This window comes from Diadema setosum, chromosome 4 (assembly GCF_964275005.1).
Source record: "Diadema setosum chromosome 4, eeDiaSeto1, whole genome shotgun sequence".
NCBI lineage: Eukaryota > Metazoa > Echinodermata > Echinoidea > Diadematoida > Diadematidae > Diadema > Diadema setosum.
This window is the reverse complement of record NC_092688.1, coordinates 28,869,926-28,883,232: the sequence shown is the minus strand read 5'-3', so window position 1 is coordinate 28,883,232 and position 13,307 is coordinate 28,869,926. Positions and strand designations below refer to the sequence as shown.

Here is a 13,307-nt window from a genome sequence, read left to right as displayed (position 1 = left end):
AAAATCATTATAAACCAATCTATCCAATGAAAACGACAAAGTACAGGGAAGGATAAAGTGACCTTGCACTAATCCATAGAGTAATGTATAGTGATGTGATTGCCCAATAACTTTGATGGCAAGACCTTGTTTTGGTAGTTAATATGCATAGAAAATTGGTGAATATTTGCATAATTTATCATGCAAATGAGATAATAGATGTGTGTTGTTTAGTAGTTGCAGTTAATTTTTTCATCTCTAAATTACACCAGGAATCATTAACAGGTCTTGATGTTATAACTGTTATGAAACATATTCATGTATTGCGGCAGTGCGTTGTAGAGTCTCGAAACCTGCCTGGTCTACGGCCTCTTGAATATCAATTTGCAAACTTATTTCCTTTTAGTATCATTCAGTTTTCCTTTATTGATTGATTCCAGTACTTGAGTTACTTCGGACTCTGACGACATCATTATGTGCAACTTGTTTGCGTGATAACTTAGCTGTATGCCAAGGTACATTTTGATAGCAAGACTTTGTTTTGGGGAATATATCCATAGAAATGGCCAACTATTTTTATAATTCATTATGCAAATTAGATTATTAGGGTATTTCTAATAGCTGTTTTTCTTCTTGTATCTCCTTATCACAAAAGAATCATCAACTTATGTCTTGATATTATAACTATAATGATTCAGATTCATATATCGCGGTAATGTGTTGTAGAATCTCGACGCCTGTCATAGTACTGTTAACCTCTTGCATACCAATTTGCATATGGTATTGCCAAGATTGTTATTCATTTTTGTATTCTGAATTGGTTGATTCCAGTACTTGATTTTCCTCAGACTCAGATGACGCTATGTACACTTTGTTTGACCAATAGCATATCTATTTTTCACTAAGCCAAGGTACATTTTAATAGCAAAACTTTGTTTTAGGGGAAAATATGTTGAGAAAATGGAAAATATTTGCATAATTCATTATGCAAATTACATGCATGTTTTTATTCTAATACTTGAAGTTGGTTCTTGTATCTCTTTATCACACGAGGAATCGTGAACCAGTCTTGATACAATGATAACTAGAATTATCACTCATTGTGATTAATATACCCCCACCCACAACTGAGGGAATTAGCTCAACCAGGATTAATTTTTTTACTTTTTAATGGAAAAAAAATGTTACCATGGCAATGCACTGTTCAACAGTGAATAAATGTATTGCTCACTGTTAGTCAAATGTCCCACATCTCAAGTCAAGTGCTCAAAAGCTGAGTGAGCAAGATAAATAAACTGACGATTTATATGGCTTTCATTAAAGATTGTGTTACCATGGCAACATAATGTTGGACATTAAGAAAAATGAAGTTTGCACAACTATATATATATCATAGCCGTCACATGTGCCAAATTTCAAGCTAAATGCTAAAAGGCTGAGGGGCTTTGTTGAATTCACAATATAAGTATATCATTTTCATTCAAAATATACTGTTACCATGGCAATACATTTTCAACACTGACAAAAGATTTTTTTGCACATATAGGTAATGTAGAGGCAACATGTGCCAAATTTGAAGCCAAAATGCTCTTAAACAGAGAGAGTTAGGAGAATTGAAATGTTTGTATGATTTTCATTCAAAATGCACTGTTAAAATTCAAAATGCATTGTTCAACAATGATGAAATATGAAGTTTGCATATCTCTGTACTATAGTGGTTGCATGTGCCAAATTTCAAGCTAAATGCTCAAAGACGGCGGGAGTTACTTGAGTCCACAATATTTGTGTATGATTTTCATTCAAAATATGCTGTTACCGTGGAAACACATTGATCAACAAAAACAAAAGGTTAAGTTTGCACATCTATGTACTACCATAGTGGCCAGGTGTGCCAAATTTCAAGCTAAATGCTCAAAGACTGAGGTAGTTACCTGAATCCACAATATTTTTGTATGCATTTTAGTGAAAAGATGCTGTTACCATGGCAACAAATTGTTCATCACTGACGAAAAATCATGTTTGCACATGTATATGCTATAGTGGTCACATGTGCCAAATTTCAAGCCGAATGCTCAAAGACTGAGGGAGTTGTATGAAACCACAATATTTTTGGATGATTTTCATTCAAAATATGCTGTTACCATGGCAACATATTGATCAACAATGACGAAAGATTATGTATGCACATCTACATACTATAGTGGTCAGGTGTGCCAAATTTCAAGCTAAATGCTCAGAGACTGAGGTAGTTACCTGAATCCACAATATTTTTGTATGCATTTTAGTGAAAAGATGCTGTTACCATGGCAACACATTGTTCACCACTGACGAAAAATCAAGTTTGCACATCTATATGCTATAGTGGTCACATGTGCCAAATTACAAGCCAAATGCTCAAAGACTGAAGGAGTTAGCTGAATCCGCAATATCTTTGTATGCTTTTTGGTAAAAATAAGCTGTTACCATGGCAACGCATTGTTCACCACTGACGAAAGATTAAGTTTGCACATCTATATACTATAGTGGTCATGTGTTCCAAATTTCAAGTCAAATGCTCTAAGACTGAAAGGGAGTTAACTGAATCCGCAATATTTCCGTATGATTTTCATTCAAACTATGCTGTTACCATGGTAACGCATTGACCAACAATGACAAAAGAGTAAGTATGCACATCTATGTACCATAAAGGTCACATGAGCCAATTTTCAAGCCAAATGCTTAAAAACTGAAGTAGTTAGGATAATCCACACATTTTTGTATGATTGGTAAAAAAACTTGTTGATATGGCAACTATTTATTAACACATACATCAAATGTATTTTGCACAACCATACATTACATTGATCGCATATCCCAAATTCAAACTGAATTGCTACAAAACTGAGAGAGTAGTTTGATCCACAACATTTTGTAGGATTTTTGTGAAAATCTGCCGTTGCCATGGCAACGCATTATGAAATACTCATGAAAAAGGCGTCTTGCACATCTGCCTGTGATAGCAGTCACACCTGCCAAATTTGAAGTTAATTGCTCAAAAAATGAGAAAATAGTTCGATCCACAAGATTTTATGAAAATATGCCATTGCCATGGCAACTTATTATGCGATACTAACAAAAAAGGTATCTTGCACATCTACCTTTGATAGCGGTCACACATGCCAAATTTGGAGTCAACTGCTCAAAAAATGAGAGAGGAGTTTGATCCACAACATTTTGTAATATTTTTTTTTCAAATTTGCCGTTGCCATGGCAACTCATTATGCAATACTAACGAAAAAGGTGTCTTGCACATCTGCCTGTGATAGCAGTCACACATGCCAAATTTGGGGTCAATTGCTCAAAAAATGAGAGAGGAGTTCGATCCACAAGATTTTGCAACGGACTGACCGCCCGACTGACCGACCGGCCACCCGACCTCAGAGTGATTCCTATATACCCCCTACACACTATGTGTGGGTGGGGGTATAACTATCATCAGAATTATGATTCATATCCATATATTGCGGCAATGAGTTGTAGAACCTAGAATCCTGCCAGCTATGTATCCTCTTGTATACCAATTTGCATAGATATTTGCATAAGTGGAATTCATTTCTTTTGAATTGATTGAATTCTTTTAAATTGATTAATTTTGATTCGACTCTAGTGACACCAACTACTTTTTGTTTGCCCGATAACTTGTTAAAATGATTAAAAACAGAAGTGAACACGTAGGTACTATACATGTGCATATATATGCGGTAATGCATTACTGTATCAGCGGCAACTCCTAATTTGCATATTTCACTTCTTAATTTGCATATATAAGTGAAAGTTATGAACAATTGATGGCCTAGCTATTGTCTTTGCACCTTAATTTCTGAAATTATTATTATTATTTCTGCATGTCTAGGGAGATTTTATGAAAATTAGATCATCGAAACACATTAAAAAGCAATGAATTGGGGCAGCCATTGTCTTTATGCAAATTAGATACTCTTAGACTCAAAATTCTGCTTGGTAACCGGAATTTTTGGATTCAGCTTACTTGAATTATACAAAATAGACTGATTCCCAACTTGTACTAGAAAATGCCTCTAACAGTCATATTTTCCCCAAATCCCACTAGACTATGGAGGCGCACACAGTCAGTTATTAATCATTGTATCACTGTATCACATGTATTTTTTTTTTCTTCTTCTTCTTTTGTTACTGTTATGCTGGTTTTGCTAATGTCATTGTGTTTTCTAGTCCTTTTGTATGAATAGCACCAGTGCCATCTTATGAAATAATTACAGTCAAACTCGGATACCTCGAATTCGTCGGGACTGAAGAAAATGGTTCGACGTACGCGAATTTCGAGGTACGCGTACGTCGAATTTTCTTCGACTTATCCGATGTTCATCGATGTTCGACGTTTATCGATGTTCAACATGGTGTCTGTTATAGTGCCTACTGATTGTTTGCATGCTTGTCAATTTGAATTGAATCAACTTTTATATGAATGAATTCAGTGAAAATCGGAAATGAAATCAAAATTTCAGAAATAAAGATTTTGGTGGCCCGATCGCGCCACCAAAAAAAAAAAAAAAAAAATTGGATGTTTGCCTTTACTTTTGAAAATGAACAGCGGTAACAATCGGCTACGTAAGATGCTAAAATAAATGTCAGGGGTTTGCGTTTAATTGTGGAAATGAATGACGGTAATATTCGACTCGGTATGATACTAAAATAAATGTCGGATGTTTGCTCATACTTTTGGAAATGAATAATGATAAGACTCAGCTCCGTATGGTGCTAAAACTAATGTTAGATATTTGATTTTGCGTTCGGAAATGAATAAGGATAACATTCGGCTCCGGAAGACGCTGAAATAAATGTCGAATTTTTGCTATGACGTTCGGAAATGAAAAACAATAACATTCAACTCCGTACGATGGTTAAATAAATGTCGGATGTTTCCTTATACTTTCGAAAGTAAATAGCAATAGCATTCGGCTCCGGAAGATGCTAAAATAGATGTCAGATAATCGTTTTTATGTTCGGAAGAAAATAGCAGTAATATTCTGCTCCATCATGTCCATATGATGCTAAAATAACTGTCTGATGTTTGCTTTTAAATTTCGAAATGAATAACAGTAACATTCAGCTGCGTTTAAATGGTAAAATTAATGTTTGATGTTTGCTTTGACGTTCGGAAAAAAGAAACAATAATATTCAACTCCTGACAATGATGAAATAAATGCTGGATGTTTGCTTTTACGTTCGAAAGTAAATTGCAATAACATTTAGCTCCGGAAGATGCTAAAATAAATGTCGAATGTTTGCTTTGATGTTCTGAAGTGAATAACAATAATATTCAACTCCGTACGCTGATAAAATAAATGCCGGATGTGTGCTTTTACGTTCGAAAGTAAATGTAAATAGCGTTCAGCTCCGGAAGATGCTAAAATACATGTCGAATGATTGCTTTTACGTTTGGCATGTTTGGAAGTGAAGAGCAGTAACATTCTGCCCCATACGATGATAAAAAAATATTGGATATTTGCTACGTTACATTTCGAAATAAATATCAGTAACATTCAGCTATACGTTTCATCGTCCAAAATGTCTGATGTCTGCCTTGACGTTCAAAAATGAAAAACAGTAACATTCGGCTCCGTGCGATGATAAAATAATTGTCAGATGATTCATTTCACTTTCGGAAGTGGACAGCAGTAACATTCGGCTCCGTTCGATAATGAAATAAATGTCGGATGTTTGAAATGAATAACGGTAATATTCTGCTCCATACGATGCAAAAATAAATAACAGATTGTTGCTTTAACATTTGGAAATGATTAATGGTATTAATCCGCTCAGTTAGATGCTAAAACAAATAGCGGATGTTTGCTTTCACGTTTGGAAATGGATTAGGATAGTATTCAGCTCCGTAAGATTCTAAAATGAATGTCGGTTGTTTGCTTTTACATTTAAAAATGAATAACGGTAACTTTCGGCTTTTTACAATGCTAAAACAAATGTCGGATGCTAACAAATGTCAGCAAATGCTCCCATTTTCTCATTTCAAACGTAAGTTTTGACGTCCTCAATATAATGGGCATCAACTTTTTAAATAATCTCTATATGTATTTGTCAAATCTTTAAACACAGAGTAAGATGATTGAATTTTCTATTCATTTGTTTTAGACATGGGCATCGGTATCACTTCAATAATGCTTAATATTAATTTGTCTATGTTTAGTAGGACCGATTTAGTTTTTCTAATGTTTTTCCTGATTTTTTTTTTTTTGTTACCAGAAAATAAAAATCAATGATATTGGTGGCCCGATAAAACTTAGTGCGGAGCCCTGTGTATTCTATTCTTCATTGTGATCGGCCTATACTTCCAGATTTTCATAATCGCATTGCTGGAAAAAAAAAAAGTTTCAGTGCTTGCATTCTCGGGGAAGTAAACTTTGTGAAAGGCAAAAAAAAAAAATAGTTAAAAAAAAGGCTCTACGAGGGAGATTGATTTTTTGACAGTGGAGCGTGATTAATGGCAAAGATATAACTGTCAACGTAAGCAGGTGCGCCCCGACGGTTGAGAAATCTACGCGCACGGTATGACTGTCTCGATCAAAAATCAAAACACAGTGGTTAAAGAAAAGCAAATGATGGGGCAGCGCGTAGTGCTATCGTAAAGCACTCCATTGGCACGGGGTGCTATGTGCATACCATGTAAGTGTGTTGGTAGGTGTTGGGGATTTTCCTTGTCAGCTGTGTATCGGGTATTTCTTCTTGGGCGCGCGATTGTTCTGGTCTCAGAATATTTACAATCGAGTGTGAAAACATTTGTGACATGTCTTCGCTGTCCACGCGCGCTTAATCGGAGATGCATGTTTGCAATTTCGATTTGAGCAACATGCTGGGGAAAAACAATAAGTTAATTAAGATCGGGACATCAGATTTCCCTTCGAGTAACCGAACTTCGAGTTATCTATTTCGAGCTACGCGAATTTTAATACACGGAAACTCCATCGGAACAATCGGGACTTTCATTTTGCCCCCGAGGTAAGTGATATTCGGCTTATCCGACGTCGAGGTATCCGAGTTTGACTGTATTATTATTATTATAAAACTGGATTAATGTTCGTAAATGAAACAAAACTGCTCATGCATGAATCTGGAAGGTACAAGCAGTAATATCCACAAACCATCAGGTGTGATGAGACCATCACCACCAACTTCACCTCTAGTATGTCTTGTCTCACCTGTCATCATTCCCATGCTCACAGAAAGAGAAAAGTGGCATTAAATTTTACATTTGTAAGCCAATTTACAAGACTTAATCTCCCGGTCAATCCAGTTTGTACTTCTTTCACTAAACCCTGGTCTCCAGCTGCAGATGCTTTCCTCTTTTCCCAAAGAGGCTTCTTCACTGAACTGGTGACCCATGGCTTGTCCTTATCAAAGATTTTTTTGTTCAAATCTCAGTCCGTCAATTCATAACAGGCTCTGAGTTCATCAACCGCTTCATTGGTCCAGCACCGTTGAACCATTTTTATGGGCTTTTTGCTTTTGAGTTTCTGTCTATACAATGGTATCAACAAGACATTGTGATCAGATGCGTCCAGCTGTGGACAAGCTTTTCTCTTGCATGCTGTGGGGACATTTCCATAACAATGATTTAGCACTGCATTGTTACGAGTTTCCTGAGTTACATACTGTTCATACGCAAGTGTATATTGGCTAAAGTCTCCCATACCAAATTTTGGGCTGTCGGGTGAAATAGATTTGAAACGACTAATTTGGTCAGCAACTACCTGACTAGCTTCTCTTATATCTGCCCCCAAGATGAATATAAACAACCATCTGAAACATTGGATAAATTTTCTCGAAAGATAAAAAGGGTGGAGCAAAACGATCATAAGCTCAATGGTCAGTGTACACAATTTCTCTTTGATTGTCTAATTGTATCATTTGTTGAGGAAGTGTCCCTAGTATACTCGTGCATGTGTCTATGGGAAATGAGTGTGTCACATTAAAAATGCATTTCCACGCTGGTTCATGTATATTATCTACATTGGTCATTCAACTAGGAAAGCATGTTTATGCGCAGGGATAACGAGACAAAGAGTGAGAGTGAATGAGCGAGAGAAAAAGTGCTAAGACAAGTGCCAATGTTATGTGAGCCATGCCATCGATGACCGAGACGAGTTCATTTTTTGCATGTCAATGAATAGTTAGGTGTATAAAGAAAAGACCAAAATAGCTTCAGTACCGGGAATGTGTTGTAGATTTTTTTTGTCCTTTTAATTGTATCAAATATTTAAAATGCCTCGAAAATAAGTGCCGTAGCTGAGTAGGCACTTTACTGTAGAGTTTGATCCTTTTGTGGCAGATACCATTTTGATTTCGTCGGGAGCACACTCATTTAGCTCCATGGCAGGAAATCCACCTGCCACACCCAGGCGAAAGTTGGCACAATATTTTAACCAGAGCTCAATTTTGTTTGCGGCCAGGAGCCGTCCACCTTACCTTCAGCCTTGATACAGTTTAACCAGAGCTCAATTTTGTTTGCGGCCAGAAGCCGTACTCCAACAGCCTTTTTGCAACTTTACAGCAGACAGGGCGAAGAGGCATTTTGGTCATAATTACACTGGTCATTGATGGCGCCGAGGCCGAGTTTACTCCCAGGCAGACGCATTCCCGGCAGAGTGACTGTGTCCGCCCCTCGCTACAATTACAATTAATTACAATTACAATTACAATTACAATTAATTTGTGACTTTTTGGACGACGCAGGTGAGAGATGAACCACGCCAGTGTATGTCACCCCATAGACATGATTTAGAATGATGTGAAGATGTGTTTTGAGATTTCAAGGTGAATGTAATGTGAACACAGTTCGAATATTGGTACTTCCATATTGTGGGTCAGTACAGAACCCTGAGGTTAACGGAAGCAGTGTAGTAGAAGACGAATGCTATAACCATCATGTGTGCAGGCTGGTCATCTCAGGATCAGCACTACAGTGGTGTGAAAATAGTGCTGCGTTTGATAGTGATAGTGATAATGATAGTGATAACGAGGGTGATTTGATAGTGAAGTCGTTATAATTATTTGAAATACAGTGATAAGTTGAAATCACAGGTGAAGCAGGACCAAGACAGAGTCCCATTCGCACAGTTGTGGAACATAGGTGGTATTACAATTTAATTAATCTCCCACAGAATTCTGGCTTTGTATTTTATGTTGGTCACAACCCCTTGATTTTGGGTTTGTAAATACTCCACAAATTGTTTTAATAAAGTGTACATAAAAGTGAATGGCACAAGTGTGATCGAGTTATAATTTAAGTCTGCCCATGTGACAGAGTGTTGTAGCAAAATCAGCCCGTCCTCAGCGGGTTAATGTACATGCAGACACCTTCATCTCTGGATTTCCCTGAATACTTTGTTCTGTCTAATCTTGCCAGATGAAAATTCGGTATAAAGGCTATAATACCTCTCCATCATGGATAGTTTGATTCAACCAAGTTTCTGAAAAACATAGCAGACATGCTTGTCGGTATTCATGAAGATAACAAGCACTGGTGTGAAATTCATCCATTTTATTACATATAGACTGAACATTTCCTAGAAGTATTGAAAGAAGTGGTGGCTTTGCCTTACAATTTTGTAAGCAGTTTTGAATCTCTCCACATCTCTTGTGGTTTAATCTCACTGGGAAAGTGTTCGTATCCATTAAGTCGTGGTACCAGTACTTGTGGAGAGAGTTCCAGTAGTTCCGACTGGCTGTACATGTTGAGTCCATTAACGGATATGGGACTTGCAACATTTTTCACGAAATGGCAGGACACAAGAATGACTAATTACGATACAGGGTACGGGGAAATGGAATTATTAACAAATTATGTTTACAAACTTCAAGAAAATGAAAAGGCTTGAATAAAAAAAATGATTATTCACTCATGAATGACTGAAACCACCCAACATACATTTGTAGATCTGCTCTCACTTTTACACAAATGTGAAATTTGCTGATGCAGTAGGTAATAATCATGACCATAATAGCATGTATGACTGCAGAACAGATAAAATATAAAAGAATCTTAAAGAGAAATGCAAATATCATACGCACAAAATGTCAATTTAATGTTTCTCAAAATAAAGACTGCATATCATAATATGAACCATACCTTGCACATGCCTCAGCCTCTATTTGGATGGTCTCTGGATCAGTGGATTGGCCCTTGAGTTGTCTAATATCAGACACCAGCTGTCTGAACAAATAGTATCAGGAAAAGGAAGTGCATTATCTGACGATTCATTGCTCATAGATTACATTCATTATGCAATGAATGAAAAAAAATTCCAAACAGCAAGCTGGCAGTACTTGACTGAATAGTATCATATTACATTGGCATCTGAATTACTTGGTTGCCTGTAGCTTTATACCTGCATACAATGAATAAGATTATAGAATACTCTGAAAATATTCCATCATTTACTAGTTATTTTCATCAACAATACTGATATCATGATAAGCCTCCTTTGAAAAGGAAAGCAAAGATGACTCAAACCTACCTCAAATATAATGTAATTTCAGAATGAAACATAAATCTATACATCTTTATTCATTTATAATACATTAAACAAGCACAAGTTTACTTCGACTGAGACTTAGTGAGAATGTTACTCCATAAAAAAGGTATTGCCAGTGTTTTTAAGTTCAAGTGGTAAGATAAGAGCAACAATTCAGATGTTTTCAAATAGTAGGTACATGTGTCATCTTACTTGAGCAATCCCTGTAGAATAAATTTTGAAAAATGTCTCTATCAAATTTATGCAACAGTTTTATTTTTCAATTTGATGTTAATTATGAGAAAAGAAAAAAACTAGAAATGTTGCATTGGCAACTGGTATGGCTCTGCCATAATGCATGATTCTCCTAATAAAATGTAGGTCTATAGTATAATGTCTTCACAATGTGTCATGTCAGTTTCACATAATTAGCAAAATATAGAAAATGACAGGTTTGTCACAAATGTGTTGAATGTTCACTTTCCTTGAACTAGGTTTAACTGGATGAATGGCTATATTGTCTAAGAGTGCAGGTATTTGGGGATTTGAGGATTTTTTACTTGACTTTTGACCTTTCATTTAAAGACCTAATAAAATGGTTTAGAAATTTTTTTCTTAATGATGTAATAATATTTAATGTTAAATTCTAAGTAATTCTGTGGTCGTGTGGGGTTTTTTATTGTTCTGAAGTTTGTTCTATTTTGTTAACATAATGGATGCAATTTCCTCGGTTTTGGAAAACTTTCTATACTTTCGCCGCATGCGGCGCACTATCACTTCTAAATTGTGATGACGTCAAAGATCGGAGTCGTCGATATCGATTGTCCGACCAGCCTAGCCATAGCCAGTGAGCTAGCAAGGTTAGCGCAGCGCAGCGATAGCACCGGCCGGCGGCTAGCGCTGGCGGGGGAGCGAGCTAGCGAGCTAGCGAGCGCATAGCTAGCGCCGCGCTGCACTATTGTTATTGGCTAAGCCTTTGGACAAAAGAATATTTATTGAATTGTATCGGATTTAATACTTCCATACTCTTTACTTTTTTTTTTTTTACTCAATACTTTTTCTTTTTTTTGGAGCCACGACCCACCCTGTAACATACTCTAATCCCCCTAAATGTACATTGTATAGAGTGTAGCCTCTGTACTACTACCAAAGATTCTGCTACTATTACGACTTACTAGTCTACTAGACCTAGTGGTACTAGTACTACTACTAGTAGTAGTATACTAGTAGACTACTACTACTAGTACTAGTTGAACTCGTTAGCACCGGCCGACAGGCCAGGCCACGGCTGGGACGCTCCCGATTGCGGCGGCCGGAGTAGCCGCTCACTTTGTGAGTGAGCTGGGTCTGTTCTTCTACTACTTACTAGACAAACAGTTACAACTTACAGTGTCAATCATGTAGAATACAGTCCTTTCTAACGTTAAACTATGGGGGCATACCACACATACCACTGTATTTCCCAGGTGATCGTTTCTGTGGGGTCTATTCTCGGACTTGGTGCCATGTTCATTCGCTCTTGCACTGGCAGCGGAAGATGCAGCTGGTTCATATCGGTAAGGCGCAGCCCCACGATAACGTTCTGGTTCATCCGCTGCCTCTCCCTCCCCATCTTCCCCTTCAACTTCATGGGCCTCCTCTTCTTCTCCGCTATTGTCACAGCTGCAGTCTTCATCATCATCATCATCATCAATGTCAAAGTTTACCCATATAGGGGAAGACATTATGCTCGAGGTAGGCCGACCACAGTCAGACCGCAACGCTGCTGTTAATGAGCTCAAATCAAAAATTTATCGTACGCGCAGGTTTTTGTGCATGTCCTTCTCAGCACCCGAGATTTTGCGAGATAATTCAGAGACAAAGTGCATGGTCACTTATGCATGATTCACTTATTGATGACATGAAGATCTACTATCCGCGACTAATTGACATGGTCTGTGAATATTTGAAATAAATCACACCTTTTAATGCTTACATTATATAAAATGAGCTTATGATACCATTATTCATATCTCCGCAATATATCGATATTTTCCAAACGACCCTGGGACAAATTAGAACAAGGCTTTCTATTTATTGCCAACCCGACCCGTTCATACTTGTAGGTTGAATCACCACATGAATGATAGTCAACATTTTAGATATACTTGTTATAATAGCACAGTAAGAACTGAATTGGTCCCTCGCTTAGAAAACAATAAAAATTGAAAGTCTCGTCGAGTAAGAATCATAGTGTGGCAATTTGAGATACATGAATGATCATGCGCTCCCAGGGTATCATTAGATAAATTACTCAGCGATGTATACAGTGGATTAATAAGAAATAATTATTCTAATACCAAATAGAGAGCCCCAAAGAACTCATGTGCGCAAACTTAGTGCTAGATCTTTTATTATTGATTTGTATGCTATTTATCAATGCATGCTACTCTATCTAGTTGTGCAAAGTTCAAGCCAAAGTTGAGCATGTCGATCAGAGTGGAGTGTTGTTCTTGTAGATCTTAGCTGCAGTTGCCTGAACCTGAGCGCGTATACATACATTGTGCGCGCGCACACACACACACCATAGGGTCCTACACTGTCATCTACACACAGTGTATTTAGAGTACACGTTTACTGTCATTCTGCGAGGTTCGTTCAACTCTCCACTCAGAGGGAATTAACCAATCAGAAACGCGTATTCGCGGCAAACTGAAATCTCGTCAAAAATTAACTGTACAACGCAATGAGTTATTCGCCAACCTGACCCGTTCATAGGATCAGTCCACATAAAGTCATTAT

General features: G+C 37.2%; 1 protein-coding gene across 1 annotated transcript in view; it reads right to left on the bottom strand.

Annotated features, from left to right (window-relative positions):
• LOC140227991 (uncharacterized) overlaps positions 1 to 13,307 on the bottom strand; it is a 207,218-nt gene that overhangs the window by 121,324 nt on the left and 72,587 nt on the right. Inside the window, exon 7 of the mRNA XM_072308389.1 lies at positions 10,142 to 10,225. Within this exon, the coding sequence (XP_072164490.1) occupies positions 10,142 to 10,225 (84 nt within the window). The remainder of the gene's footprint in view (positions 1 to 10,141; positions 10,226 to 13,307) is intronic.